A 27,003-nucleotide genomic window follows, 5' to 3' on the forward strand; every position below is an offset into this window, starting at 1 on the left:
GATTTTTTTTTTCGACAAAAATTGCCAAAATTTTCCAATAACACAATATTTTTTAGATAAAAATAGATTTTTAGAGTTTTCCTGATTCAGTTTTATGATTTTTAAAAATTATTATCAGGGAAAAAAATTCTACTTCGGCGCTCGAGAGTCTCCACAGCGCGCCTTCAGGAATGGCAAACTTGCCCAAAGGCGACAAGCAGAATTTTTAAATAGCCAAGGAAAAGGCAAAAAGGAAATCAAATGGTCATTGACAGCTATTTATGATCTCCTTTCAGCTTCATTTTCTTTTTGAGTGCTCCTTTTGAATATCCCGAATATCTTGCAGAGAAACTTGCAGAAGAAAATCTAATCGAAAAAAGAGGGATGAACTTTTTCGGTGCAATTTTACAACCGGTCGTGAATCACGTGATTCCAGCGCAGCTTCAGATATCTTGCCTTGGTAAGTTTTATAATTTTTAGGGCCATAAAAAAGCCGCTAGCGGCTTCGAGCTAAATAATAAGCCGCGCAAATAGCCGCAATTGTCGACTGAATCCCTTATTCTACTGTTTGAATGCACAAAGAAAAAGTATTGTAATGTCAAAAGAGAACCAACTCGATAGTCTTTTCAAGTCTCCGCTTTTGACATCTGCGTCCGTGTATGTCTAATAATCAGAAAAGCATATTTTCCAAGCTCCTTGGCTCGTTATGCATGAGGGACAGAATCGATCAGGCGACATTCTGGCCATTTCTTTTTCCATTGTGGCCGAAGTTGATGGATGTTCAACATACATTATCTAATTATCCCGCTCGCTGATCATATTTGGATCGGCTTCCGCGGCTTGCTGATTTTATTTAACCGTTTACTTAAGTTTTTTTTAAAAATATAAGCGGTTGATACCCTTAATTTTTTGATATGTTTGTCAATTTTTGAGTCAAAAATCTTGATCCGAACCAGCAATTTTTCTTAAAAACCCCTCATTCATTTGGTAATAAAGGGTCAATGCATCTGCTTGAAACACTCTCCCACTGAGACTCTAGCTCCTGGGAAATAAAAGACAACAATTCTAGTTTTTAGCTGCTGCTTCTACTTTATTCGAGAGACAACTGACCAGCCGAGACTGGCACTGCGCGCGCAACGTCCCACTGATCAGTATCAAAGTTCAACGGGTTCGCCCGGAATGCGCTAACCCTTTACCTCCCCTTGATACAGAACAGTGCGACAATAAGTAAGATACAGGTAGAATGTCCCTTTCGGGCTCGGAGGAACATCGGTAGAATTGGGACAGTCGGCGGCAGATTTTTGAAGAGGGTTTTGTACGGTGATGAAGCAGCAAACATTTTTGATCCTAAGCAGTAGACAACTTCCAATCCCCAAAGCATCAGAAAACCCAATTGCCAACACTAGCCTTCATACTGTTTCTTCGTAGAATCCAGCGAGAGGGAGATGGACGGCGAATATTCCGCTTGAGGCGAGGAGTAGACGGGTTGGAAGCAGACCTTTGGGGTTGTGACGAAGCCAGGATCAGGAGCAAAGATGGTATCAGAGATGTTGAATCCGTCGCCGAGCCAGATTTTTGAGCTTCGAATAGAGGCTTTGGCGGAGCGATCGGAGGGAGAGAGGATGGAATCTTTTTGGGCGGTTTGGGCTTGCGTGACCGAGATTGTGACTCGATACCCTTACCTCCCCTAGTCACATGATCGTTCTGCTTTATTTTCGACTTGAAGTTTTTGATCAAGTGTGGCCACTCTGTCAAGTCCAGATTTTGATCAAAGTTATCAAGGAAAGGAACTCTTTCCTCGATCGCGGCGACATGGGAACGGTGAATGAGGTCGACGGTGCCGTTTGCATCTTCGACGAGGCAGACCTGCTGGTTGGTGGATCTGAGGGTGGAGGGGCCACTCCATTTTGCATTGGAGTTTTTGGCGTCTCCGGCGAGTGGGCGTAGCTTGACAACTTGGGGTTTTAGTTTCGAAGCTTCGGTGAACTCGAACTTGACGTTTCCAAGTAAATTGTTTATCGAGTAGGAAGAGATATTGCTGTTGCGCAAATAATCTCGTCCTAAGAGTGCTGGGCGGCATTGTCCATCCATCACAGTTGCGGCGAGCTCAAACTGAGGGCCTTTGTCGAATCTAACCTTGCAGTAGAGGGTTCCCCTTGGAGTTTCAGCTACTCCGCTAATACCGGCTACATCGTGGTTTGGAGCGCTCAAATTGCGTAGCACGTTTTGGGGGATAACATGCGAAGGTAGAATTGTTGAATATGCGCCAGTATCGAATTCGATGTTGCAGTCGAACGAATCTTGTCCTGACTCAAATGTGGCGCGTAGAAAATATCCAGGGCGGGATTCGACCTTTTCGGTCAGGTGCACTGGAATTACAGAGAAGAGGGCATGGACATCGGCGAAATTATCGGGTTCCACGTTGTAGTGGCTTTTACGCTGCATTTGATCGGGCTTTTCGGACTTCTCGTCCTTTTTCTGCGCAGAATTCTGGTCCCGATTGTGCCAAGAGCGTTTACCCTCGCCATGTTTTCCATAACCTTGCTTCTGTTTGTTGTTGGATCCGGGTTGAGTTTTGTTGACGTTGATGACATCTGAAGAAACGCGGTTTCGGCGACTGGTCTCGGCTTTGAGTGCGAGGTCGTTAAGCGTGAAGGTTTTGTCGATGGAGCTCAGAAGAGCGTTGTAAGTGTCAGGCTCCTGGTCGCGGAGGGCTCTGACAGCGAACATTGTTGCCCATGCTTCGTGGATATCTACCACATTTGGCTCAGCATCGTTGTTAGCAGTTTTGAAGGTTTCGAGAAACGCGGCTTTTGCCTCAGCGAGTTTTGTTGCGAGCTCGGATGTGAAATGAGTCACGGGGCGCGATCGGTCGAAAACGATGTCGCTGACATCGAGCATCAGTAGAAAATGCGAGATTTTTGGGCCATAGTGCTTCTTGAGAAGCCCAATGGCGGCGTCGACGTCGTCACAGGCGCGGAGATCGTTACCGATAAATCGGGCGACGTTCGGAGCTAGCTTGCTGGTAAGAGCGTTGAGGAATATTTTTTCGTCGCCGTCGCGGCGTAGATGACTGTCTTTGAATACCCTCATCGCTGTTATAAAATCCACAAACTGGCCGGGGCTATTTCCTTTGAAGGGCTGGATTGACGCGAAGCTTTTGTAGAACAAGTTGCAGATGTGCTGCTCGCGCTGGTCGTATTCCCTGTTGGAATTTTCGGCCGGTGGATTGGCGTATTTGCGTTTTCGGACCAGGTCCTTGTAGTGCAAGAATAGCTCGCGTTCTTTTTGGAGCTGTTCTTCCTTCATCGTCTGTAGTGCTTTATCAGTCGGAGCGGATTTGAGCTTCTTGTCGAGATCAGCGATGAAGTCGGCGATTTGTTCCAGGGCGCCGTCGCATCTTTCGACGGTTTCGGGGAGATTTGGCATCTCCGAGATGTACTAGAACGGGCGAATCACTGATTTCGAGGATTTCTACCTTGACCGACCCGTTTCTCAAAGACAAGAATTGTCTAGGAGAAATTTACGGGGTTTGAAGAGCAAATGAAGATTCAATAGCGGTCGTAGCAGTTGATTGATGTCGTAACTTGGCGGGAGATGTGCGATTTATAAGAGCTGCCAGGCTAAGAAGGGCCGATTTACTGCTTTCGAGCGAAATTACCTCGACCGGTCCGACTAACTAAGACTTTTGAGGGTCAAAGTTAGATAACGGACTTGGAGAGCGCGAAATGTCGTTGAAAATAGGCGTCAGCGGCGGCGCGAGATCGAAATCGCAGCGGTTGCTCAAGTTGACGTGGCAAAACGGTTGGCGCGGCGGTACTTTTCCACACGCGGCGAATACCGGAAGTAAGTACACGAGTGCTGATCCAGGTTCGTAACGGCCTTGGGCGGAGAAAAACGCTGGACAGGGTAGAAGACGATCAAAAGTTGGGTAGGGTGGGTGGTACAGTCGGAGTCCAAAATAAGGGACACCAAGATAAGGGACTTTTTGGCTCAAAATGTCGAAAATCTGCGGCACAAAATAATCCAATTTAAGGGACTTTTTCAGCTTAGAAATTTTTTTTATTCGATTGAATGCAGATAAAGGAGATAAACTGCTTGAATTGTATTATGATTTCTTGAAAAATGAAGTGATTCGCCCTTGAGTCAATGTTTTTGCTTTTGGAGGCGGATTTGAAGCGACTCTTTTTTCAGCTTCTTCAATGGCAAAGTACTCATCACGAATCTCATCCTCTTGATCCTTTTCCATGTAAAATTCTTCCAGATGCTCTTCATTTACTTCCATATCTTCATCGTTGTTCCCATCATTTTCAAACTCTTCTTCACTAAGAAGAGTATTTGTCCAAGCTTTCTTGAACAAGTTAGGAGACAAGCCATCAAAAATTCGAAGAGTTTCTTTAACAAGTTGCTCTTCGGGAACTTTAAGGTGATCGTTGTCGACGATGAATTTATCCAAGAACATTCTTATTCTGGCTTTCAGAGTGGCAAAAACCACGCTGTCTGCCGGCATTGAGCAGGGTTCAAAAATACTTGCGCTTGAGGCTAAGGTAATTCCAATCAAGAACCAAAAACGTGTTTTACTTTTGCCTAGCTTCGTGTTCAATTTGAGATGGAAAAAGAATTGCGAGAAACTTCTCCCACATAGAAAGTCCGTAAACATAGTACATGCTCCTCAACCCCATCAGTGGTTTCTTTCGGCACTATTCAACTTACTACGATCTCTAAGAGCATTGACATGGATGTAGAATTTAAAAATGAAGGCGTTTTCTGCTTGTTTTTCAAAGTATTTTTGAACTCTGCTGGAAATGTCCGGTCGTTGCCGGAGCAAAATATGCAAACTTCAGATTTGGAAACTCCTTTTGCTTCAAATGTGCACTAAATTTTCAAATGCTTTTTCTTTTAAAATCAAAAAGAATACCTGCAATTATCGAGATAAATTAAAAATTTCTGGCCAGGAAATCGTGCCAACAAAAATCGGTGAAGACGCTCAAGTTCCGCTCGAAAGATAACACGCGTACACCATGCAGTTGCATTAAAATAAACGCGAGCAAAGGGAAAGTCACGATATTCCACACCAATCTTTTTCGGATTCTCCTCAGATTCAGGTTTAGATGGGTCAAACTTATCGTTATCAACATGCACAATAGAAACAGTCTTTGCTGCACCATTCCATCGAGAGCATTTTGTTTTCGTGATTACAGTTGGTTTAAAACCAATAGAGCCAAAAGGTCCAAACCAGGGAAGAAAAGTAAATCTATCCTTCGCAGCCTCCATTTTCATATCTTTAGTATTTCCATTCAACACAATAATCTTTCTCGATTCCATACTACGAGTGATTCCCGATTCATCTGCGTTCAGAAGATTCCTTATTAAATATTAACTTCAACTCTTCATTTTTATCAAACCTCAGAGGGAAATTTTTTCGAAATAATTTCAATCTGCCACGCTCAATATTCAACTCCTCCTCAGTCATCGCTTTACGTTCAGATCGTCTTGAACTTTTCTTTGCTCCTATGTCTCGTAGAAGGCGTAAAAGATAATTTCGAGAAAAATGCATATTTCCAAGTTCTATCATGAATTCTTCGTCGCGCACTTTCTCCACAAATATCCGAAACTGTTTGATTTCAAGTCCAGTTGCACGCTGGTTATATTTTTCAACAACTCGTTGCTCAAGTTTCGTTGTAATATCTTGCTTGTAGCCATCATTTGAATTGTATTTAGCATGTGATGTTGAGGCCATAAGCGAATCTGCATTGTCTCTCAATCGATAATAGCAAGTTTTTGAAAGAGTTGCGTTATGTTTCTTCTTGAAAAGTGGTCTTAGCGTCTTCAAATCGGCACCATTTTTGATAAGGGAAGCCCAATACTTCTTTTCATTAAAAGTTAAGCGAAATCTCTCTTGTTTTTTACTTGACATGATTTAAATGCAATAGAACGCTCATTTAATAACAAATTCACATTTGCTCTAGAAGGATTCCATCAAAATTCGCGCTGCGGCAGATTTATTTTTTTGGTTACCCAATTTAAGGGACTTTTTTCGAAAATTTCGGAGCAAAAAAAGTCCCTTATTTTCGACTCCGACTGTATTTGTCGAATCGTAGGGAACTCAGCTGATTTTGGAGAATTTGGGGCGATGAGATGGATGTGTCGAGCGGTAGACAAGGTGGAGGGTTGAAGGTGTAAGTTCTGGGCCGCGGGAGTTCTCTATGTCGAATGAAGCGTAGTCTCTGACACCACTAAAGGGTCAATGCATCTGCTTGAAACACTCTCCCACTGAGACTCTAGCTCCTGGGAAATAAAAGACAACAATTCTAGTTTTTAGCTGCTGCTTCTACTTTATTCGAGAGACAACTGACCAGCCGAGACTGGCACTGCGCGCGCAACGTCCCACTGATCAGTATCAAAGTTCAACGGGTTCGCCCGGAATGCGCTAACCCTTTAGTAATAAAATTGGCAAAAACGTTGTTGACACCCTTAAAGCATAATCCCAATGTTCTTCATCATATTCTCCTCAATGCTAAATGTCATCATCCTTGTTTAGTCGCGATGAGACGACTTTATGCCGGGAGTTTGAGTTATGACACGACTGAAGAAGAAATCAAAGTAAGCCACTTTCCCTTCTCTCCTCCCATCTTCCATCCCTTTTCAGGAGCTTTTCGAAGCTTATGGAGAAATCACATCATTGACGATGTCCTATGATGTCGAGAAAAAACATCACAAGGGATTTGCGTTTGTGGAATACGCTACTGCCGAAGCTGCTGCTCTCGCATTGAAAAAACTCAAGTACGAGACTTTTTGTCCTATATTTCTAAAAATTGATAAGAGGAGTGACGATTAATGATAGAAGAATGAAGCTAGGGCGACCTCAAGCTGCGCTGAGATATCAAACACTTCTAGCGCAAATGGAAATGGAGGGACGAGCATCAGCGAGGGTTTATCTCGCGAATTTGCCGAAAGAAGCTTCGGTCGAAAAGGTAGCGAGTTCGATTCCCGGAGGAACAGAATTTTTTTTCTAATAATTTTCATCCGAATATGTATCTTATCGTCTTGATCCCCTTAACAAGCCCAATTACCCTTCTTCTGCCAAGATACAGTCCTGTTTATCGACTAAAGCTTGAATGCAGCTCTTATGATTGAATGGAGTGTGAGCATTTATCATTTATCAAAAGGTTAATTAAGGGCGTAGGGGATTAATTAGCTCCCGAATCAACGAGCGGTTTCAGATTGAGAGCGTTTGCCGCCAATTTGGAGGAGTCAAAAATTTGGCCAAGGATTCGCAGCGATCTGCTTTTGTCGAATTTGATTCCAAAGGTACAAATCGAGCAGCATTCGACCTCAATTCTTTGAATATATTTTCAGTTGCTGCAGAGCTGATTCAAAGAAACGGGCAAAAAATAACCCTCTGCGGCGATGAAATTTCGATCGGCCAAGTCATCACTCCCCTTGGTCTTCCCATCCCCCGAGGATCCTCATTTAGCAACACGAGCGCTAGAAAATCCGCAGCGAAACGAAAACGGACCTGCGAAAGTCGCGAAAAATCACTTTGCTCAGTTCCAACTTCTGTAAATAACTGTTCTGCTCCGAAAAAATAAAAATTTGAAAACTCATGCGTCATTTTTTTGACAATTTCCTGTTGCTAAATTTTCATTTCGAAAAAATATACGAAATTGCGCGAAAATGAAATGCGAAAGAAAAAATCAATGACTTCAAGTGTCAAGTACAAGAAGCAAAAAAATTACAAGAGCTATGAAATCGACGGCGATTTACAGGGAGAATGGGTCCTTGAAGAGAAATCGCAACTGGTAATTTTTCGTTTTCTTCCTTGATTTCAATTTTTTCAAGAAAAATGAGGCGATTCCAAAAGTTGAAGAGTACAAAAACGGCGATGTCAATGCAAAATCGAGAAGAGGCTATTTCGGTAATTGAGCTCTAGAAACTCGAAACCAACATTTTTTAGTGATTTTCAATCATCTCAAATTTTCCGGAGCAGCTGGAGAAGTGAACTCGAAGCGAGACGGGACTGAGCACGATGTTTTAAAGGAAAGGAGGAGATTTTTAATACTGAATTCGGAGGAAAAAGTATCAACCCTGAAAAGCTAGAGCGCGTTTTCACGGAACTAGAATTCGAAGTGCATACCTATCACGATTTGACAAAGAAAGAAGTCGAAAGTACTCTTCAAAAATACGAAAATTGCAACATGGATGACTGTGAAATGTTTGGGCTTGCTCTGCTGACGCATGGAGATGCTCAAGGGATTGTTTCCGCAAAAGACAAGATGCTTCATATTTCGAGTTTTATCGATCCGATCAAGTCAAATCCGACCCTTGTTGGTAAACCGAAGCTTTTCTTCATCCAAGGTTCTTGAAAAAAGGGAAGTGTTCTTTCTCATCAGATTTTTAGCTTGTCGGGGGCAAGGATACATGAACGGAGTCAACATCGTCGACACTTCTGCTCCTGATGGCCTTGCAATTGAGGGCAATGATGACGACATCGATCCCGAAGAAGACGAAGATCTTGCCGAGCGACTGCGGCTTGGAATTCCAAAAGATGCTGACATCCGTAATTTGACTTATTTTTGCTTTTTGATCAAAATTTCAGTTGTTCATTTCGCCCAGTCAGAAGGATACACATCGACGAGGAATCCATACGTTGGGTCCACTTTTATTATTGCTCTGGTTAGGAACCCCTCGCTTTTGGAATAAGTCGAAATTCGAATATTCAATATTTTTCTAGTGCTATTTTCTGCGATATGCTTATCAACTCGAGCTTCACCAGATTTTGGTGCGAACGAATTCTCTTGTGGGTAAAATATCTTGACATTTTGCATTTTTATGATATATCTGAATTCTAGCACTCAGAGAAACATCCACATACGATCCAGCCTCGGATAGGAAGAAACAGATGCCAGTGGTCAGTAGAAGCATTCCAATTATCGTTGCTTTTTGATCATTTTATATTTTAGATTCAATCTCAACTGACGAAGTTACTTTACCTCAAGCCTCGGAAAAACAAGAAATCTTCCCTTGAACAACTCAAACTCGAGCGAGAAAATGTCAAAGTCGAGAATAATGTTCCCAGCTGGCTTTGCAAAATTCAATAAATAAAGATTTCTGAGGCCTTTTTCTTCCTTTTTTCAGTCGAGAAATTTATTGTTTCAATAAATCAAGCATGTTTTCTTTCGAGAATAACGTCGATGCCGCCTTTTGGCCTCGTAATGATTTCCGCCAAAACTGGGATTTCGTTTGTCACGCGCAACGATTTCCAGGTAAAGTTTCGGAGAAGGTGCGAGAGCATGATTTTAGCGGTCAGATTCGCGAACTAGAAAAATTTTCAAACCGTCGAAAGAAAAATTTCAGTATTACGCGTTGTCCAATGCAGTTTCTCGGGCCGGCAGAAAACGGAAAGTACGAGTAAGCATATCTTGTTTCTGCGGAGCCGCCTTCGAGCCAGCGCTAGAAAATTTTAGCGGTCATGTCTAACTACTCGTCCTACCGAAGGATCAAATTTATGAGGGTCTTCCCAGTGTCTCTCGTCTCGATGGAGTTTGTAGCAAGGGATCGTGACGATGGCACCAGTCGGCACGACGAATTTTTCGCCATTTTTCTCGACAACTAGATCTGAGTCCATTTCACGAGCAAACATAGCGACTGAGGGAAATTTTCGGAGAGTTTCTTTTGTAACTGCCTCCAGGTACTAAAATCGTTGGAATTCTTTGGCAATCAAAAGAGCAAACCGTGAGTTTATCAAGATCTTCCATGGTTGCTGGTCGATCAGAATCGCCAAAAACAAGTTCCATTTCTTCGTGAAGCCTTTTCAAAACTTCCGGGTGTTGACCGATTTCTTGGATTGCCCAAGACATCGCTGCTGCTGTAGTATCGTGACCCTGAAAGATTTTGACTCGGAGTTCTAGAGCTCTCTTTCTACCTCAAACATGAAAGTGTCAACTTCCTCCCTGATTCCTTCCAAGTCAATTTCGCCCTGATCAAGGCATTTTAAAAGCGTATCTTGAAGATAAGTGTAACGAAATAAACCTCTCTTTAGTCACCTAAAAACGCCATTCTTCCACGACTATCACATTTTTCCGCAAAATACGTTGCTTCAAATGCATCTCCAAGCTCTTCCTTCAGCTCCTTGTAGTGCTCCCATCTTTGCTTGATGACTTTTTCGGTGAAGTGGTGCATCTTTTCGACGTTCTTGTTTTGCTGATTGCCGAGAGGAGAAAGGTTCCAGATCCAGTCAGGCCAGTACCAAACGGATTTTTGGCGGATTTGAGTGATTTCCATCCAGTCGAAAATCGCAGAAGCATAGTAGTTCTAAATAAGGCGTTGTATTTTTCTCTAAAAGAGGCGTTGGCTTACATTTTCTTCGAATTGAATATCAGATTCTGCTCCCATCGCCGTTTGCACGATGATATCCAGGGCACAAAGTGTGATTGGCCAAAGCATGTTGATTTTCTGAAGTCGATTCTCTTCCTTGATTTCAATTATTTTCCCCTACCTTGTCAGTTTTGATCTTTTCATCGAGGAGGCCGACCATTTTTACCGCCTTCTCATTCATGACCTCGACGAATTCGGTCAAAACCGTTTTGTGAAAAGCAGGAGTCAAAAGTCGCCGCCGGGTTTTCCACTTGCTGCCATGGGAAGTTAGCAATCCAGTGCCGAGCCAGTCTTCAAAGAGCCTGTAAAACTGGCCTTTTCGGATGTGGACGCTAGAATTAAGAATTGGCTCGGCGCCTTCTGGCCGGATCGGGATTATGGCAGGTTTAAAGCCGAACATGGCGTAGGCAAAGATTGCATTGGGATCTTGAGCCTTGACATCGTCGATGCACGCGTTGAATTGGCGGAAAAAGTCGACTGGGTCGGATTCAAACGACAATGAATGTCCGAAAATTGGGTAGTTTTTGATGACTGAAGGGTCGTTCACAGTTTTGATGTTGCATGCTTCCATTTTTTTCTCGACTCTCTTCGGAAATTTTTTTCATAAAAAATACTTTTCAACTAACCGTTTTCTTCAGATGAATGTACAAAAGAAGGGAGAAACTCGAGATAACGGCAAAGGCAGAGAACTGATTCAGCTTTCCTTCAGGAACGTATGAAAGTGCTTGATTAATCAGTTCATCGTTGTTTTCAATGAAAGTGAGGAGCAGTTGCTTGGCATTTTGAAGTTGAGTCTTTTTCGAATTATGATTTTTTCATTCATAAAAAGGTTCTAAAAGTCGAATTCTTTCCTGAGCAGAAACCGGAACATACCGCTTGAGAATCTCTATCAAAACAGGTGGAATCTCCATTTTCTGTAACAAAATTCCTCTGGAAATTTCCAAAATGAAAGTTCACAAGTTCTGCAATAGTCAATGCAAATAGTCAGTGTAAACAGAATGCAGTGCTTTTTCTATTTGAAGATGCCGTCATAATACTGATAGAAAATAACACTGCTCAAACATCTGCTTTTTTCCTCTAGAAAACAGTTGCTTTTGCTCTTTTTTTTTGTTTTTAGTAAAAAAATGTAACACAGGAAATGGGCTTTCAATGATTTGATAGAAAAAAGGGTTTATTTGAGATAAAAAGGCAGTATAAATGAAAATTCAAAAACAAAAAAGGTTTATCCTCGATATCGCGCCATTCGATTTTGGTAGGTATTACCAGGTCTTCCTCCTGCAGATCCACCATATCTGCGAACTGCATTTCTTCCATTTCCGTATTGAGATCTTGAGCCGGAATATTTATTTCGAGAATATGAAGGGCTCGTTGTTCGTTGCTGCTGATAAGGCTGACGGTTTCTTTGAGGAGGATTGTAAACTCGATTATTGTTATTGTAAGAAGAAGTGGATCTTCTTGAAGAACCGTAAGGGTTCGATCGAGCTGGCTGCTGATATGGACTGCGCTGCGATTGATTTTGCCGACGCTGGTATTGCGGGGGCTGAGATCGACGGGGCTGGTTGTGTCGGCTGCCGTATTTTTGGGGTGGCGAAGATTTTCTGAACTGATTTTGCTGTGACCGTGGCGGAGAAGTCCTCGAAGCGCCTTTTTCAGGATTCAGAATGATGCTTTTTAAATTTCAAATATTTAAAAAAACTTTTCGAATCGTTCCTGGAGATGAATAACTTGGACGGGTGTAGGAGGAACTGGAAGATCCGGATGCGCCAGTAGAAGGAATCTTCCCCGTCTCTCTAAATTTTGCCATAAAGTCATCAGATCCGGTGAACGAAGCTGGAGGTCGATTTCGAGGATTCCACGGGGCGAGGAGTTTCTGCGCATCGGGGTTGAAAACAGGAGCGTATCCCATCCAGCCAATTCGAGTTGATTTGCCCATGGTTCCGAAAGAAACAACGCCAAACTGTTTTTGTTTTCCTTAAAGATTTATCACTCGATTCAGGAAATAATGGACAAACCATTGACATCGCAAAACAAAGGGCCGCCAGAATCACTAGGCTTAACGGACTAAAATTCGGCCTCTTTTTCTAGCTTAGTAAGGGGGTCATATGACACAGTTTTGGAAAGCCCAGAAGCTGGGCTTTCATTTGGGCACCATATCAAGGGGTCTGGGTCATGCCCGCAAGGCAAATCATGGGACCGGAAGTTCCAAAATGGGCACTAGAAGACTTCAATCGATTTTTTCGATAGCGGTCCCCCGCTTTTAGCATTCAAGAGTAGGTGTGTTAGAAAGCTGAGACTCTGAGCTTTCATTTGAGCCCAAAAAATCAAGCATGTAGGGGGTTTGTGGCCTCCTGGGGGCGCTAGAAGTCGGGGTGAAAAACCGGAAGTTCCGAAAACTCCGAGTTTTGAGTTCTAAACTCATAAATTTTGTTTTATTTTTGTAAATATACAATAAACAACAATAAAAAATGATGAACCGCGGTTGAACCTGGTGGTTGACCGGGCGGTTCAACTCTAGAAACCTCCCAAAACATATCAATATGGGTATTTTTCGATGTCAAATCGAACAAACAATCAAATAAAAGTGGACCTTAAAAGCTTTCTAACACACCTACTCTTGAATGCTAAAAGCGGGGGACCGCCATCGAAAAAATCGATTGAAGAGTTCTAGTGCCCATTTTGGAACTTCCGGTCCCATGATTTGCCTTGCGGGCATGACCCAGACCCCTTGATATGGTGCCCAAATGAAAGCCCAGCTTCTGGGCTTTCCAAAACTGTGTCATATGACCCCCTTACTAAGCTAGAAAAAGAGGCCGAATTTTAGTCCGTTAAGCCTAAGAATCACCCCGACCAGACATTGTTTTATCGGTATTTTTGAAGAGAATACAGTTCTTCGGATCTGCCTTGAAGTCAGAACATCTCACTGGTAGAGGTGGCTTATCGTGGGCAGCGACTCCAACTGTTCCTTCTTTGAGAACATCTGAAGAGAGTTTCTAGTGGATCAAAATGAAGAAAGCAGTACCTGACCATTGTCCATCAATATCTGTGTTGCCTTGGCCAACGACTGTGCATTTTTTCTTCTTCATCTTAAAGAAATGCTGCGTTTTAATCGAAAAAAGAGGCTTACGAGAATATCATTGAATTCTTGAAACGTCCCAAGCTCAACTTTCTGCGCCGTCCGTCCAAGAGGAATTGGTTGAACAAGTTTCACAATCGCGTAGTCATTTTTATAAAGACCCCCTTTTGATCCCAGCGCTGTGCCGATGCTTTTGACGCTTTTGATCCCGATCAAGTTTTTTGCAGTACTCTTGCTTGATCGCTTGTTGGTCCCGTAGAGAACTTCGTTTTTCGATGATAAACTACAGTGAGCAGCAGTCAGTATAGTCGTTTCATCAAGAATCGTGCCGCCGCTGAAATTTGTTCTTTCAAAAATTCGAAAAAAGAAAGACCTACCAAAAAGGTAATTTCTTGGTAGGAGTAACAAAGGAAACAAATGACGGATACTTGGTGCTGCTCATTACTTTTCTCCCTCTTCGCTAAATTTGAGCAGGAAGACACTCATTTGGGAGGGGGTCATTTCTCCGTAGCCAGAAGGATTCGTCATTATCAGCTCACTTTTCAAAAGCAAAAATTAATCAACTTTAAAAGCCGTTTTAGCACTTACACGATAGCATCATCGAGAAACTCTTCAAAAGCGCTCTCGTTCATTTTCGCCGAACTCACTTTTTTTTCTTCTTATTCTCAAAGTGACTGTCAAGCGCGCTTGTTTTGAAAAAGAGCTGAGCCGGCCGGATGAGGAGCTCGATCCGAAATGAATATTTACTGAGATCTTCAAAACGACAGAAACACGAGGGGAAATGATTTTTCCGTGCAATAAATTCTCCATGCCAAGTGCAGCAGATTTCGTTTTTGGCCAATGAAGATTTGGCTTTATTATAATAAAAACATCTTTTTCATCTTCGACTGTAGTAGGCCCTACTACTAATCTCTTCGCCCCCGGACCCCCTTAAGAGTTCCCGGTCCCTATCCCTAATCACTAGCCCAGATTCTAGAGATATTCTATGGCTCAAATCATAGGCTCGAATGATACTCCCTCTCTAAGGACTGTATTATGTGCAGTCCTTTGATCCTTTTTCACATAGCCGAATTAACTGTATTGGCCGCGGGCAAAGTTCCTTAGCTGATAAGATAGATTCTGCTGCGAATTTTCGCAGCAAAAAGTATTTATTTAAAAGGCTGATAAAAGTGGTAATGTTATCAAAATTTGAAAGACAGTTCATGTTAATAATATGATATTATTCTTATTCGTCCGGTATTTGAATTGAAGCTTGATTTTTAAAACAATACAAAAAATTCAAATACCGACGATAATGAAAAAAGGTCGCAAGAAATAGCGATGGAAGAGAAAATGATAAAAGTGGGAAAAGAGAGACTAACATTATTCAGATAAAACCCGAAAAATGCCGGGAAAGTCGCTTTTGTCCGGCCAATAGCGCAAAATACGCGCCCGGATGAGCTCAAAATGGAGTTCAATAAGTTTGGCGCAGTCAAAGATGTCCACATTCCGGTCGATTTTCGGACGAGAGCGCCGAGAGGATTTGCTTATATTGAGTAACCCTTCATCACCTTTGACCGTTTTATATGAAATTTGAGTAGATTTGAGACAATGGAAGACGCTAGAAATGGACTTGGAATGGACGGAATGGTCATTAATGGAAGAAAGGTCAATGTTGCTTTTGCTGAAGGAGACCGTAAAAGTAAAGACCCTTTTTTCTTGATGAGGGGCTCACTTTGATTTCAGCTCCTGGAGCGATGAAGGGAAAAAAAGAAGCAGACGCTCTCCGCGCCCAGTTGGAAAAAGTCAAAATGATGCAGCAAAATCACTTGCAGCGCTTTTTCCCCGAAGCAGTTCAGCCGCCAGCGCCAGCGCCTGTTTCAGTCACCATGGATCCAAATACAGTTATGGACAAAAATGTGCTAGGGGACAAGGAGCAACTGCCGATTGAAAGAATAAATCGACGAGGATCTGGGTCCGTTGCGAGCGGTAGTAGATCGAGGCGGACGAGGACGAGATCGAGGTCAAGGCCCAGATCAAGATCAAGATCCAGGAGTCGGTCGAGATCGGAATTGAGGAAGAGGGAAAAAGTCGAGCTGACTGAAAAAGTCGAAAAGAAATGGAAAGAACGAGAAAAGGTAGGTCGAGAAGTATTTTTCAAATCAAATTTTTTTCTTTAGAATTTGAAGGCAAAGCTCAAAAAAGCGACGAAAAAGCTCGAAAAATTGAGAAAGCTCAAATCGATCAAAAAAGTACAAAAGCTCCAGAAAGAGCACGAAAAGCTCAAGAAAAAGTACAAAAAGAAGAAGCGAAAGGAGCGAAAACGCGAATCGTCGAGCGAGGAGGAGTCTGAGGAAGAAGACGAAGACGAGGAATTGTCGGTCGAGGAGGAAAGTGGAAGTGAAAGCGAGGAAGAAGAATCGGCTTCGGAAAATGAAGAAGAGGAGGAGGAAGAAGAGGATTCTTCGGAGAATGAAGAGTCTGAAGATGATGAAGGTAATTTTATCAAGGCTGTCTGCCAGACAGTCTTATAGACAGTGTCTGGCATTGAAATATTTTTAGATAATCATCAACGAAGCATATCTTTCAAGAAAACCTCCAATACTGAAATCATCGAACTCGACTGACAAAAAGGAAATAAAATAAACAATCATTTACAGATACATTTTTAATTAAATTAATTATAAATATTTATATAAAATGCAGGAATATATTTTTTGTTCGTCAATCTCGAAGATGAACATGTCGAGGAATAAATTTCGTGTGCTTTGATTTGTCGAAAACCACTTCTTCTCCTAGCTCGATCTAAAAAGAGGAGTTCAACCATTGGCATTTGGAAAAAAGAGACCTGGTAGTATTTCAGTCTTTCGTAAAAAATCTTTTTACAGAGATTGTAAAGTTCCATTTCGTATCGCAGCGGCCCGGACTCTAGAATTTTCGCCGTTTCTGGTGAGTATCCCGGATTTTTAGCGGTTTTTGATGATGATCCGAATTGAACAGCCCCTGAAGAAACCGTTTGCTATTTGTCACGTGATCTTTATAGGTACTTACAGGGATCATGCTTGGCAGCGTGCGCGCCATCGAAGTATTCTGGGAGCATTTTGCTGAACAGCGTCAAGGTTTCATTAAAATGCTCTGAAAAAGACATCACCAAAAAGGGCTGAAAAAAGCTCACCCAAAATGCCAATCATGTAATAATTCTTGACAATATGATTTTTCGCAATATCCGTCGCAACTCTCAATTTATTCCAGTCGTTCTTATGGCCCCATTTTGACACGTTCTTTGGGTCCTTTACTTTGCAGTTTTCACCATTTGTTGCCCCGTTCGTTCCGCAGAAGTAAGAGACCATCACTTGAGTTGGTTCGAAGGGGGCTGACCACTTTGACCAGTGTGTAATATGGGCAATGCTAAGCGCTAATCCTTTGAGATCCGATAAATACGCAATGGGCTCCCAAGGTGCATCTTGCCGATAAAATTGACAAATGATAATTTTAAAAAAATTCAGAATAATACTAAAAAATAAGTATAACTATTGAAAGAAAGGGGTTATTATATATCCTGAAGGGAGAAGGTCACTGATAATTTATCAGTGATAAAGCACCGAAACCAGATATTTTTATTTCCGTTACTTTCGTCCAATCCCATGCCATATTTTGGGCAACCTTCGAAGCAATTCTGCATAACGTTATAAGAAAAACGACTTTTATCAATTATATAATTATTATTATTATCTTTTGGCCACCTTCAGAAATGAGTTCCCTATCAGAACTTGCCCGCAGCGTCCTCCCAAACACTGAAAATTTATCTCAAAATGAAGATCTTTTTGTCAACACTATGCAGAATAGTTCTACATTCCGCAGAATAGTTCCACTTTTTGCAGAATAGTTCTGCATGCAGAATAGTTTCGACCCCCTCCCCATGCCAGCCCGCCTGATTTTTGCCCAGATTGGTCGGTCCGAGTGTTCCAATCTGTATCATACAGACTGTATGTTACTTGAAATTTCCTTCTTAATAATGAGAATGAGTAGAAATGCCGGAAATCTGATGGACCGCGCACTCTCAGTCGAGGAAGGCGCTAAGTCGCGCTGATGGAGGAGGAATGTGCCCACCGCCAGGTGTAAACTCCTGCAGGGGCTTCTCCCTCGCCCGACTCGACTCGACGCAACGCTTGTCTCGGGTGCGCGTTTTTTCTGGCATTTTGGGAAATGCGTCTTTTCTGGCATCGCGTTCTTTCTGGCAGTCGCCTCTTTTCTGGCATTGAAGTCTGATTCATTGAATTCTAATATCAAGTAGGGTCTACCAAATCTAATCAACTGTTATTTCCTTCTTAAATTATCTTCAAGAAGAAGAACCCGTAGTTTTGAATATGATTGAGGGGACCAATTTCTTGGCACTAGAATCGAATAAAGAATTATTAGATCATCATAATAAATGCTGAAAATCTTTTAAATTGTGTTAATGATCAGCACTATTTTCTTTGATGATAAAAACTTATAAATCAAATAAAAGTTTTGCCTGTGGCAAGTTGCTATTGAAGGTAAAGGTTTTATGCTATTCATATCAGCTTATTAGATTTGGTAGACCCTACTCAATATCAGAGTAAAATGAATCAGATCCCAGTGCCAGAAAAGACGCGACTGCCAGAAAGAACGCGATGCCAGAAAAGACGCATTTCTCAAAAATGCCAGAAAAGACGCGCACCCGCTTGTCTCAAGTTGAGCCGAGGAGTATCACTGGATGAGTTAGCACATTTCGGTGGGCATGTAACATGCCGCATGTTGCATCTTTTGTGCTCATGAACGGATAGGGAAGGTGATAGATCGACAAGTTTTATCGGCGAGATTCACCGTGGGAGCTCATTTCGTATTTATCAGAGCTCAAAGGATTAGCGCTTAGCATTGCCCATATTACACACTGGTCAAAGTGGTCCACCCCGTTCGAAGCACTCGTCGCTTTTTCGTTGAACGCATTGATCTGAAAATTATATTATATTATTTTACAAGTTATAAATTATAACTCTAACCTAATGTTTGTTCAAAATCTTCTTCAGATCCCTTCCAGGTATGCCTTGCTCCTTGTCGCTCATCAGTGCCCATCTTTTCGAACCCATATCGCTGAAAATAGTAGACCGAGTTGAACCTCCCCATTGGATGTCGAATCACATTGATGTATGTCGGCTGGTCCATTCCAACATCTGTGAAATTCATCCAATGATGATGCTTGAGAAGGAAAAATTTTCCTGGTTTTTCTGCTCGTTTTGCTGCCAAATGATTTGCGAGCTCAAGTTCGCCGTCGGTTCCATCATTTCCATTCTTTGCGCAGTTCGCTTTGTCTTCTACTCGAATGCATGGAGGCTGGTAATCCAAGTAGAAATCGTTGTCTTCCGAAAGGACGTATAAAATGTACTTCATCGAGGTTCCACCGCATTTGGGCATTTTATTGTGAAAGACGAAATTGCGATTGGGAGGAGCCATGTTGAGCGGGGAAGATCAACGAGGCCGGATTCGGGACTCGCAAAAACAGGCGCTACTTTTGGCTGAACTTGGACTTCTGGGTGGGGAGGTTTTGGGACTTTTTGGGGACGACTGGGCTTGGAGCCGGGGGTTTTGGATGTTGGGTTTTGGGGTGGGGCAGGATTGACTGGGGCTACTGGAGCTTGAGGAGGATTGGCTGCCAGATTTTGAGCTGGTGATGGAGCAGGTTTTTCAGTGGCTTCTGGTTCTTCCGACGGCGCCGGGTTAAAAATCCAATCATTTTTCTGCGGCAATCTCTTTTCTTCCGGTTTTTCTGGGGCAGCAGGTTTCTCCCATGCTGCAGTTCTCAAAACATCATCGCCTAAAACCGGTTTCGGAGCAACAAATGGTTTCAAATTGAGCACAGGATTTTGAGCAGGCGGAGATTTTTTGGGGGCTTTTTCGCGATGATGTTTGAAGAATTTTGTCTCAAAAGCGAGTTCTTGGACTTGTGCTTCTGTTGGCTTGAGATTTGAAATTTCGGAATCGAGACTTTCTCCTATTGCTTTGAAATTGAGAGAATCATCTTTTGGCTCTAGAATCGATTCAGAAAAGATTTTGGCCGCTTGAAAATTTTCTGAAAGAAGGGATGAGCCAGGGAGAATGATCGGTCTCTGGTTGTAGTAGTAAATGACGGGAATCCAACCGAGATAGGAACCGTATTTTAAGAATAATCCGAGAAAGATGTTGAGAAAATCAGCGATTCGGATGAGCTTTGGGTGGCATCTTGAAATCGGATATTTTTTTTCATAGAAAAGCTCTTTATTTTATTCATAAAAGTCCAAAATTAAAGCAAATTGTCATATTATTGTCGATTCGAGCAAATTCAATTATCATCCAATTCCTTATCTCACAGCAGGCCATCGAAATCTTCGGCCATTCAAATTCTTTCCCCTCGGCCCCCATTTTTCTCTCTTTTTCTATGAACTTTTATGCTAGAATTTATGCTGAGAGCCAGTGCGTTCCGTTTCAATAAGTTATGTTTGATAACAGTGTTGCCGCACCCTCCAGCTCGAAAGCGAATTCACTAGATGCGGTTGAATTCATGCTCGCTCGTCGCCGCGGGCTCATTTTCGTAATTTTTTGTAATTTTTGGATTAAGTACTTTTTGAATATTTTCTTTTTGGAATTTTGAACTTCCAAAAAGGAAAATTTTTTAAATGCTAAATAAAAGCTCATAATTGCTCTTTGACAAGCTAAAAAAGGAAGGAAATCGTGGTTTTCGGAAGTGCAGGTGTCAGAAAACGGCGGCTGGTGTTTGTTAATGGGACAGCAGTTGATTTAACGGGAATCATTAAAAAGGCTCATTACTTTTGACGCGATGCTATTTGCTTTCCAGTTGTCCATTTTTCCGAGATAAATCGAGACTCTGACAACTAGGAACAAAATTACCGCTTCAACTCGATTAAAAAAAAAAACCAAGCAGAGATAAAGAAGGAGAATAAGGGAAGAAGCCGAAGAAACTTCTATGCGAATATGTACGGAACAATACCGCCAAGATTGGTTTTATCAAAAAAAAAAACAACGAATAACAATTTTCATAATTTTATCGTTGAAAGAAATGACGTTATTTCCAAACAAGATTAACTTTTTAAATTATCGTTGTGACACCCTTATTTTATTTCAATGATTAATGACTTTTCAAAAATAAATGAAGGCCGTAGTTTTTTCGTATGATAATTTTGCTGAAAATGTAGAGCGAGGTTAATGAATAAAACGATTTATTGAAAGTGAAAGAAATTTTACTCTTTTTTCATCATTTTCATAATTTTCAAAAACCGTTTTCTATTTTCGCGACGCTCATAAATCTCGTGTTTTAGTTAGCAGACTGACCTTATGAATACTATAAATTATAGTCTATAATCCGCCATCATCATCAGTTTCGTTAAAATAAATTTTTATCAGAAAACCAAATTAAAAACCAATTAAAAGCGCTTTGAAACGGAGATCAACTGTCACTGCCTTTTCGCCACTCGATTCCGTCCCTGAAAGATTACATCACAAGCTCAGATTTTAATTTATTATGTAATCAAGTTAAATTATCAAACCCGTTCTTTTTCGGGTGAAAATAGTTGACAGTAGCCAAATCTAAAAATGAGTGCTTCTGATCTGTCGATAAACAAACTGTCACTGGCAAATCCCCAAGTAGAGTGCTTCTGAATTCAAAAATTTCGCAGAATTGCAGAATGAAAATTGAAAATCGAGAAGAACATAAGTTTAGCTAATTTTAAATCTACGAATAAAGAGACTATCAGTACATAGGAGAAGCATAAGAGATGCGAATATGTTAGGTAAGCCAATTTGACCAGCAATTCTTCTTTGATTTAGCAAGAATTGGTATGATACCCCTAACCCTAAAGCCTAACCCAGGAAGCTTCGCCCCTAGAACCCCCATTAAAGCCTAACCAAGAGGGTTTCGCCCCCTCCCCGGAATTCCCCTAAAGCCTTACCTAGAGGGCTACGGCCCCCAACCCCGGAAGCCCCCTGGGACCCCCTCCCTAAGCCTTGCCCAGAGGGCGCCGACCCACCCTTCCCCAAGAACCCCAAGTAGGTGCTCCAAGGCCCTAAGCCTAATCCCTAACCGAGAAAAGGTAAGATTCATACCGATTTTAGCTATATTATAGAAGAATTGTGCCTGTACCAATTCTAATTGCAATCTTCCCGTTAGTTTGCTTTTCAATAGAAAACTTTGCTGTTCAGAGAATCTAGATTTATGTGAGAAAATTGGGAGGAGCGCGACGGTCCAGCGGCGCAACGCTTTCAAATCCTCAAAAACCGCCTCGATCGAAATCAGAAAGAGCACTCGACAAACGAGGAGTTGCAGGTGAGCTCCTTAACGCGTTCAACGGGAGGACAGCCTGATTCAAGTTTTTCTCGCGTTTATGACGCCAATTTACATTTTCTCGTGTTTCTGATTTGCTTTTTAGGAAATTTCAACTTTAACTTCTTTTTCAAAAAGTTCATTTTTTAACCCTCTATCTTGTAAAACAAAAAAATGTAGTAAGACATGAAAGGATCTATGCCGGAACCTTTGAAAACACGTTATAAGGTCGGTCAAGAATTTTTTTCGCACGGGAGAGGCCATTTATAACACGTCGTTAACTCGAGATCTACGGATGTTCAGCACACGGATTTTGACTCGAAACGGAATCATGAGTTTTCTCTGATTCATGGAAGAATTTCAAGCCCACCGGAAATTTCTTCCTTCAAAATTGATTATGAGTTTTTCAGTTTTTGTGTTAACGTATTGATACCCTTAAATAAACTTGTAAGAAAGTCAATATAATTTCAATCTTTTGAGTCGAGAAGCCGCTTGCGGCTTCGAGCAAAAGAAACTATAGCCGCGCAGAGCGCGGCTTTTTCGATATTTTCGCGTTAGTGAATTTAAGGGTATCAGTGTCTAAAAACAATCTCACGAATGATATTCAATGTAAAATCAATTTAAAAGACTTTTTTCTTCTTATTATTTCCGTTGCGATTGTTCTGAAATCAAGGAAGAGAACCTTCTCCATTCCATCTTCTTTTCGTCTTCTTCGAAAATTGCGATCGGGTCGTGATGGGGGCGCTGGGGACGGGTGGTTTTAAGAGAGCCACAAAAAATTAATGCGGCGATGGCCGGATTCTGAAAAAATGAATTCCCGTTGATACAAGTGCAAACATGACTACCAAAAGCAGTGGCAGGCACTATTCAACTTCGGATTTGCTTTTGAGCCCTTTGAAAGAGAACCCCTTGTTGGAAGAGAATGAAGATTCGAACAGTGAAGATGAGATACGGAGACTAAGGAACGCGCTTATTTTTCTTCATGAAATTTAAAATTTTCTTTCAAATTTTTCCCTCAGCCCCAAGAGGCGAAAATAAAAAGCCTGGCTAAGCTGAGCTTAGGCTCCTGAAAACTGATTAGTCTTAGCTCAGATTGGCTCAGCTTAAAAATCGCGAAACTAAGTTTACCTGAGTTATCATGAATAAGAATTCATGGGCCTTAGCTAAGCTTAGTTCTGGTTTTCATCTTAGCCTTGCTTAGCCGAGGAGAATTAAAGCTTAGACTAAGAAAGCTAAGCTAGGGAAGGGAGTCAGAAAATAAAGTGAGCTTCATTTCCAGAAGAAATATTCATGACTTTTTTCTATTCCGGCGACAGAAGAAAACTTTGAACGGAAGCAATTCGAGTCACCAGCATACAATCACAAGTGGCAAGTGCGAATTATTCTGTCGCCCGAAATCAACAACGCCATAAATTCTCATTTTTCTCCTTCGCCAGTGACCCAGTGACAGTGAAATCTTGGCCAAACTGTTGCCCCGTTACAGTCAGAATAGATTTCTGATCGTGCCAAAAACGCGTTTCCTCACGGGTTTTATTTATCGCTTGGTGTCATGAGAGAGGCCATTTCAAATTTCCATTTTGGTCAAATTTGCCTGCGGCGGATGTCCTTTGATTTATGCTTTGTTTGCGCTCAAGGGCACAAGCCATCAATCTGATTTTACACAGGAAATGTTACCATTTTTAATTTTGCGTTTTTCGTCAATTTTCGAATTGATCGATTTTACGGGCGACACCGGAAAAGTCGCCGAATGTCGCCAAGTTTCGCTAAATGTCGCCGCTCATTTTTGAAAATGGCGACATTTGGCGACATTCAGCGTCTTTCCCAGGGCTCCCAAATCCTACAGAGTCTGTAGTACAGATCGTCTTTTCTTACTGTAAAACTCGATTTTATGAAAAATGAAAAAATTTAATGAGTTACGATCTTTGTGAACTTTTGTAAAGACCCGTTCATTTGGCGACGAATAAAGTTATATTTTTTCATTTTCCGGAACCCGGTCAAGAAATTTTACCCGGGCAAAAATACAAAAGACACGTGGTTGTTGTCCGGAAGTGATGCCCTTTGTGATTTTTCTGATTTATGGGCATATTTGCCCTTCTAGGGCGACTGACCCTTACAAGCTGATAATCGTTAAATTTCTGATAAAAGTGACATTTGAATAAGGTTCCTCAGATTTTCCAAATGAAAAATTCTCAAATCCGAAAACTCAAAATTCAGAATTCAAAAGAGAATTTTAGCTCAGGAGCGGTTGTCAAATTTTGGGGCAAAATGATATAAAAAAAGCGCGAAAAAAGGCACCAAAGATCGAGTGTTACCGAGACAAGATTAGTAAAAAGGTCAAGTGTCCGTAGAACGAGGAGTACGTTAAAGTAAGTTAAACTTGTTTTCACGAAAATCAAGAAAGAGACAACATGTCTGTCCAAATTGAAAGAGCTCGATCACGTGTTCGGCAGAGACAGAGGAAACACAGAAGGTTTGAATGACTCATCGAAAAGGGGGGTTGAAAGTTAGCTATCCCCTTTTCTAGGGGGCTCTCCCCCCCGAGACCTCCACTCTCAAGACTCAATCTGGGCTATTGCCCCCCTGCCCCCCCCCCAAAGGAGGGTTTAGGGGAAGCTTGACCTCTTAAGTAAGGGATAAGTAAGGGGCAGAAAAATCAGCCTCAATTTTCTTTCAAGCCAAGGTCAATTTCGGGGGAAAGCTACGGTGCAACTTGTAAATGAGCATGAAATTGAATTTCCTCTCTCATGAATTTACGCCGACTTTTCGTCGCCCCCTTATTTGACTTTTCAAGAACTTCAAAACTTCTTGAAAGCTTGGGAAGCTATTTTAGATTTTTGAGCACTCAATCCTACTCAGATTCAAGAATAAAAGTAATAAAATTCCAGCAGTTACAAATCGATTACGACATTTAAAAAAATGTATCGGATTTCCAAAATGATCCTGTCAACTTCCGAGTGACCTTACTAAATTTTTTCCCGCGACCGCAAATCGCAAAATTGCCAGAAAAAGTTGACCAAGTTGCTTCCGCTGTAATCATTTCATTACAAGCTTTCCATTTCGATAGATTCTTCGAGAGTTGTTTCGGAATGAAAACTCGACAAAAAATTTACAAAAAAATCGGTCTATCCACCAATATACTTAAAATTCAAGGCTCAAATTAAGGGTATCGCAACGAAAACATTTTAATCAAGTAATCGGATGATCCAACCATCAATTGGATATACCCTTATTTTGAGCTGAGCTTTCTCCCAAATTAACACTTCAATTAAAAGAGTGACGACCTTACTAATCACTTTTTTAAATAAGGATGTCTCTCCCTTAACTCCATATTTTCCAGGGTAAATCCAGTAATAAGGAAGTGACGCCCTTATTTAAAAGAAGCGAATACGGTTATCACTTTCTTAATTCTCGGATAAAGCCAGTTGAAAATAAGGGTATCTACCCTCGTTTGATTGATGTTTGTTTCAGATCTGCTTTTTTAGTAATCAAATTCTTCTGACTAACAATTATCTGTCAAAAAGTCTGACTTTTTTATGGTTATTTTTGTCTTCAATTGTTTTCATATGATGTCACTAAATTTTTCTGCGCTAATCATGCGGTGCACAAACGCTGAGAACTTCCGGCGCGTTCCCGAGCTAGAGCCCAAGGCGCGTGCGTTCAAATATTTTCCCCTCAGCTGGGAATCGTAAAAACACTTTCGATTTCCGACTGATTTGACAACTGTGTTAAGAATCAAGTGCAAATTTTTCACAGGAACTTTGCTTCCCAAAACGTTGAAGAAAAAAAGAGAGAAAAAAATATGAATTCGTTTTTACGAAGGTTTTCAAAGAAAGAAGATGTTATCGAAGTTGTAGCGGATATTGAAGGAACCGGGAAAAAACAGTATTTTCCATTTTTCGGGGTAAAACAAATTTATGGAAGTGATTATATGGATCAGGGTTCTGATTGGCCGGAAGATCAAATGCAGGAATCTTATTGGTAACCCAAAAATGCACTTCCATAAATTGGTTTTGCCCAAAAATACCCATGAAAATCGGTGAAATATCCATTAGATCATTTCTCGGAGGCCGTTTAATCCAATTAAAAACATCCAAAAACAGATAAAACCCACTAAAATCTTTCGTTCTGCGATTAAAATGATCGTTAATCAACAAAACCTAATGAAAGCCTCCTATATTCGTCGGTAGAAATTATATAAAAGCAGTTTTCTTCCTTGATTTCAATAGCTTTTCACAAAAATTTTGACCACATGACCAATACAAGCTAATCTTCTGAGAACAGAGCATCAGAAGAACATGAAAGAAAAACTGACGAGCTCATTATTTGTCCAGGGCCGGAAACGTCTATTTGGGGATATTTGCTCTTTTGACTTTTGATGTCTCTGGATAGCAGATTTACCGATTAGCAAGATTGATAGCTGTCCATTTTCTGACATGCCGCGGTAGAATAATATGAATTACAGTATTTACCCGGGAATGAAAGAGTTCAGAAGGCCACGGCGATCAAGATCGAGTTCATTTTTTGAAGCTGATTTGAATCTACTCAACACGCCTTTTCATATGTTTCAGTAAATATCCGATTTTTCTCCTCTTTCCAAAAACTCAAAAAAAAAAGAAATGTGACATTACAAATGTCAACAACCAAACTACACATGCTCGACTTTTTCCTGTGTAGAAAACCTGAGTCAGGATATTTTAAAAGCTTTAATAAGAAACGGCTTTTCGCCGAAATTTTAGACAAATTTCGGAACGCCCTTGTTATGTCCCCAAATGTCCCCAAATGTCCCGAATGTCTCGAATATCCTGACAATTCGCCACATTCGGGGACATTCGGGAACATTTGGGACATTTGGGGATCTAACAAGAGTACCCAAATTTCTGACTCAGGTTTTCTACTCAGGTTCCACCCTGAGTAACTAACCCTGTGTCAGGAATCCTGAGTCTTAACCTTGTTATATTACCTTCGTTATGTAACCTTGATCCGAGGTTATCAAAATTTCTCAAAAGAGGAATTTTCGAAACTCTTGAAAATTGAAGAGAGGGCAAAAAATGACGCACTCTCGGACCTCATCTGGCTTCGGGAACTGCCCTTCCTGCCTTGTTCTTTTCAATAACGCTTGTTCTAGTGAAGGCTACACCGGAGACATTCAAAGGCACACCGCCGCGGCCATCGAAAGTGCAACCAGAGCCAGCATTGAAAAACGAGGACCGGATTTAGCTTGACAACATTTTTCGTTTCTTCGCGAAAACAGAGTTATTTA

At 41.4% G+C, this 27,003-nt stretch overlaps 8 protein-coding genes and 1 long non-coding RNA gene across 9 annotated transcripts; 5 read left to right on the plus strand and 4 right to left on the minus strand.

Moving 5' to 3' along the window:
- The first annotated feature begins 223 nt into the window (after positions 1-223).
- LOC145711626 (poly(U)-binding-splicing factor PUF60-like) lies at positions 224-7,571 on the plus strand. Its single transcript, XM_081789313.1, has 6 exons — positions 224-439; positions 6,521-6,582; positions 6,629-6,762; positions 6,803-6,953; positions 7,203-7,290; positions 7,339-7,571. The coding sequence occupies exons 1-6, from the start codon at positions 364-366 to the stop codon at positions 7,569-7,571; spliced, it is 744 nt and encodes a 247-aa protein (XP_081645439.1). The 5' UTR covers positions 224-363.
- An 85-nt stretch (positions 7,572-7,656) lies between these two features.
- LOC145711627 (uncharacterized) lies at positions 7,657-8,079 on the plus strand. Its single transcript, XM_081789314.1, has 3 exons — positions 7,657-7,781; positions 7,822-7,897; positions 7,937-8,079. Exons 1-3 carry the CDS (start codon positions 7,662-7,664, stop codon positions 8,077-8,079), a joined length of 339 nt encoding a protein of 112 aa, XP_081645440.1. The 5' UTR covers positions 7,657-7,661.
- Positions 8,078-9,081, plus strand: LOC145711011 (caspase-7-like). Its single transcript, XM_081788726.1, has 6 exons — positions 8,078-8,337; positions 8,381-8,539; positions 8,579-8,655; positions 8,714-8,783; positions 8,832-8,890; positions 8,943-9,081. Exons 1-6 carry the CDS (start codon positions 8,178-8,180, stop codon positions 9,078-9,080), a joined length of 663 nt encoding a protein of 220 aa, XP_081644852.1. The 5' UTR covers positions 8,078-8,177; the 3' UTR covers position 9,081.
- Positions 9,082-9,119: 38 nt separating this feature from the next.
- LOC145695677 (cytochrome P450 4V2-like) lies at positions 9,120-11,146 on the minus strand. The gene is made up of 9 exons (XM_081772677.1): positions 10,983-11,146; positions 10,478-10,942; positions 10,339-10,434; positions 10,026-10,293; positions 9,905-9,984; positions 9,714-9,863; positions 9,473-9,673; positions 9,343-9,432; positions 9,120-9,298 (listed from the first exon to the last, which is right to left on the minus strand). Exons 2-9 carry the CDS (start codon positions 10,925-10,927, stop codon positions 9,143-9,145), a joined length of 1,491 nt encoding a protein of 496 aa, XP_081628803.1. The 5' UTR covers positions 10,928-10,942; positions 10,983-11,146; the 3' UTR covers positions 9,120-9,142.
- Positions 11,147-13,187: 2,041 nt separating this feature from the next.
- LOC145711628 (chymotrypsin-like elastase family member 2A) lies at positions 13,188-13,879 on the minus strand. The gene is made up of 4 exons (XM_081789315.1): positions 13,807-13,879; positions 13,481-13,763; positions 13,376-13,439; positions 13,188-13,333 (listed from the first exon to the last, which is right to left on the minus strand). Exons 1-4 carry the CDS (start codon positions 13,869-13,871, stop codon positions 13,188-13,190), a joined length of 558 nt encoding a protein of 185 aa, XP_081645441.1. The 5' UTR covers positions 13,872-13,879.
- Positions 13,880-14,772: 893 nt separating this feature from the next.
- LOC145711629 (uncharacterized) lies at positions 14,773-15,942 on the plus strand. Its single transcript, XM_081789317.1, has 4 exons — positions 14,773-14,964; positions 15,010-15,110; positions 15,155-15,546; positions 15,589-15,942. The coding sequence occupies exons 1-4, from the start codon at positions 14,876-14,878 to the stop codon at positions 15,940-15,942; spliced, it is 936 nt and encodes a 311-aa protein (XP_081645443.1). The 5' UTR covers positions 14,773-14,875.
- Positions 15,943-16,108: 166 nt separating this feature from the next.
- Positions 16,109-17,307, minus strand: LOC145710692 (uncharacterized). The gene is made up of 4 exons (XM_081788469.1): positions 16,584-17,307; positions 16,460-16,543; positions 16,257-16,411; positions 16,109-16,213 (listed from the first exon to the last, which is right to left on the minus strand). Exons 1-4 carry the CDS (start codon positions 16,756-16,758, stop codon positions 16,133-16,135), a joined length of 495 nt encoding a protein of 164 aa, XP_081644595.1. The 5' UTR covers positions 16,759-17,307; the 3' UTR covers positions 16,109-16,132.
- Positions 17,308-17,665: 358 nt separating this feature from the next.
- On the minus strand, positions 17,666-19,645 carry LOC145704644 (uronyl 2-sulfotransferase-like). Its single transcript, XM_081782119.1, has 2 exons — positions 18,433-19,645; positions 17,666-18,383 (listed from the first exon to the last, which is right to left on the minus strand). Exons 1-2 carry the CDS (start codon positions 18,881-18,883, stop codon positions 18,328-18,330), a joined length of 507 nt encoding a protein of 168 aa, XP_081638245.1. The 5' UTR covers positions 18,884-19,645; the 3' UTR covers positions 17,666-18,327.
- A 1,464-nt stretch (positions 19,646-21,109) lies between these two features.
- LOC145711260 (uncharacterized) lies at positions 21,110-26,975 on the plus strand. The gene is made up of 3 exons (XR_014135142.1): positions 21,110-21,213; positions 21,623-21,746; positions 26,869-26,975. It is a non-coding gene; the product is annotated as an uncharacterized LOC145711260 (long non-coding RNA).
- Positions 26,976-27,003: the final 28 nt, after the last annotated feature.

Source organism: Oikopleura dioica, chromosome 1, assembly GCF_907165135.1.
Source record: "Oikopleura dioica chromosome 1, OKI2018_I68_1.0, whole genome shotgun sequence".
In the NCBI taxonomy this organism is placed as follows: Eukaryota; Metazoa; Chordata; class Appendicularia; order Copelata; family Oikopleuridae; genus Oikopleura; species Oikopleura dioica.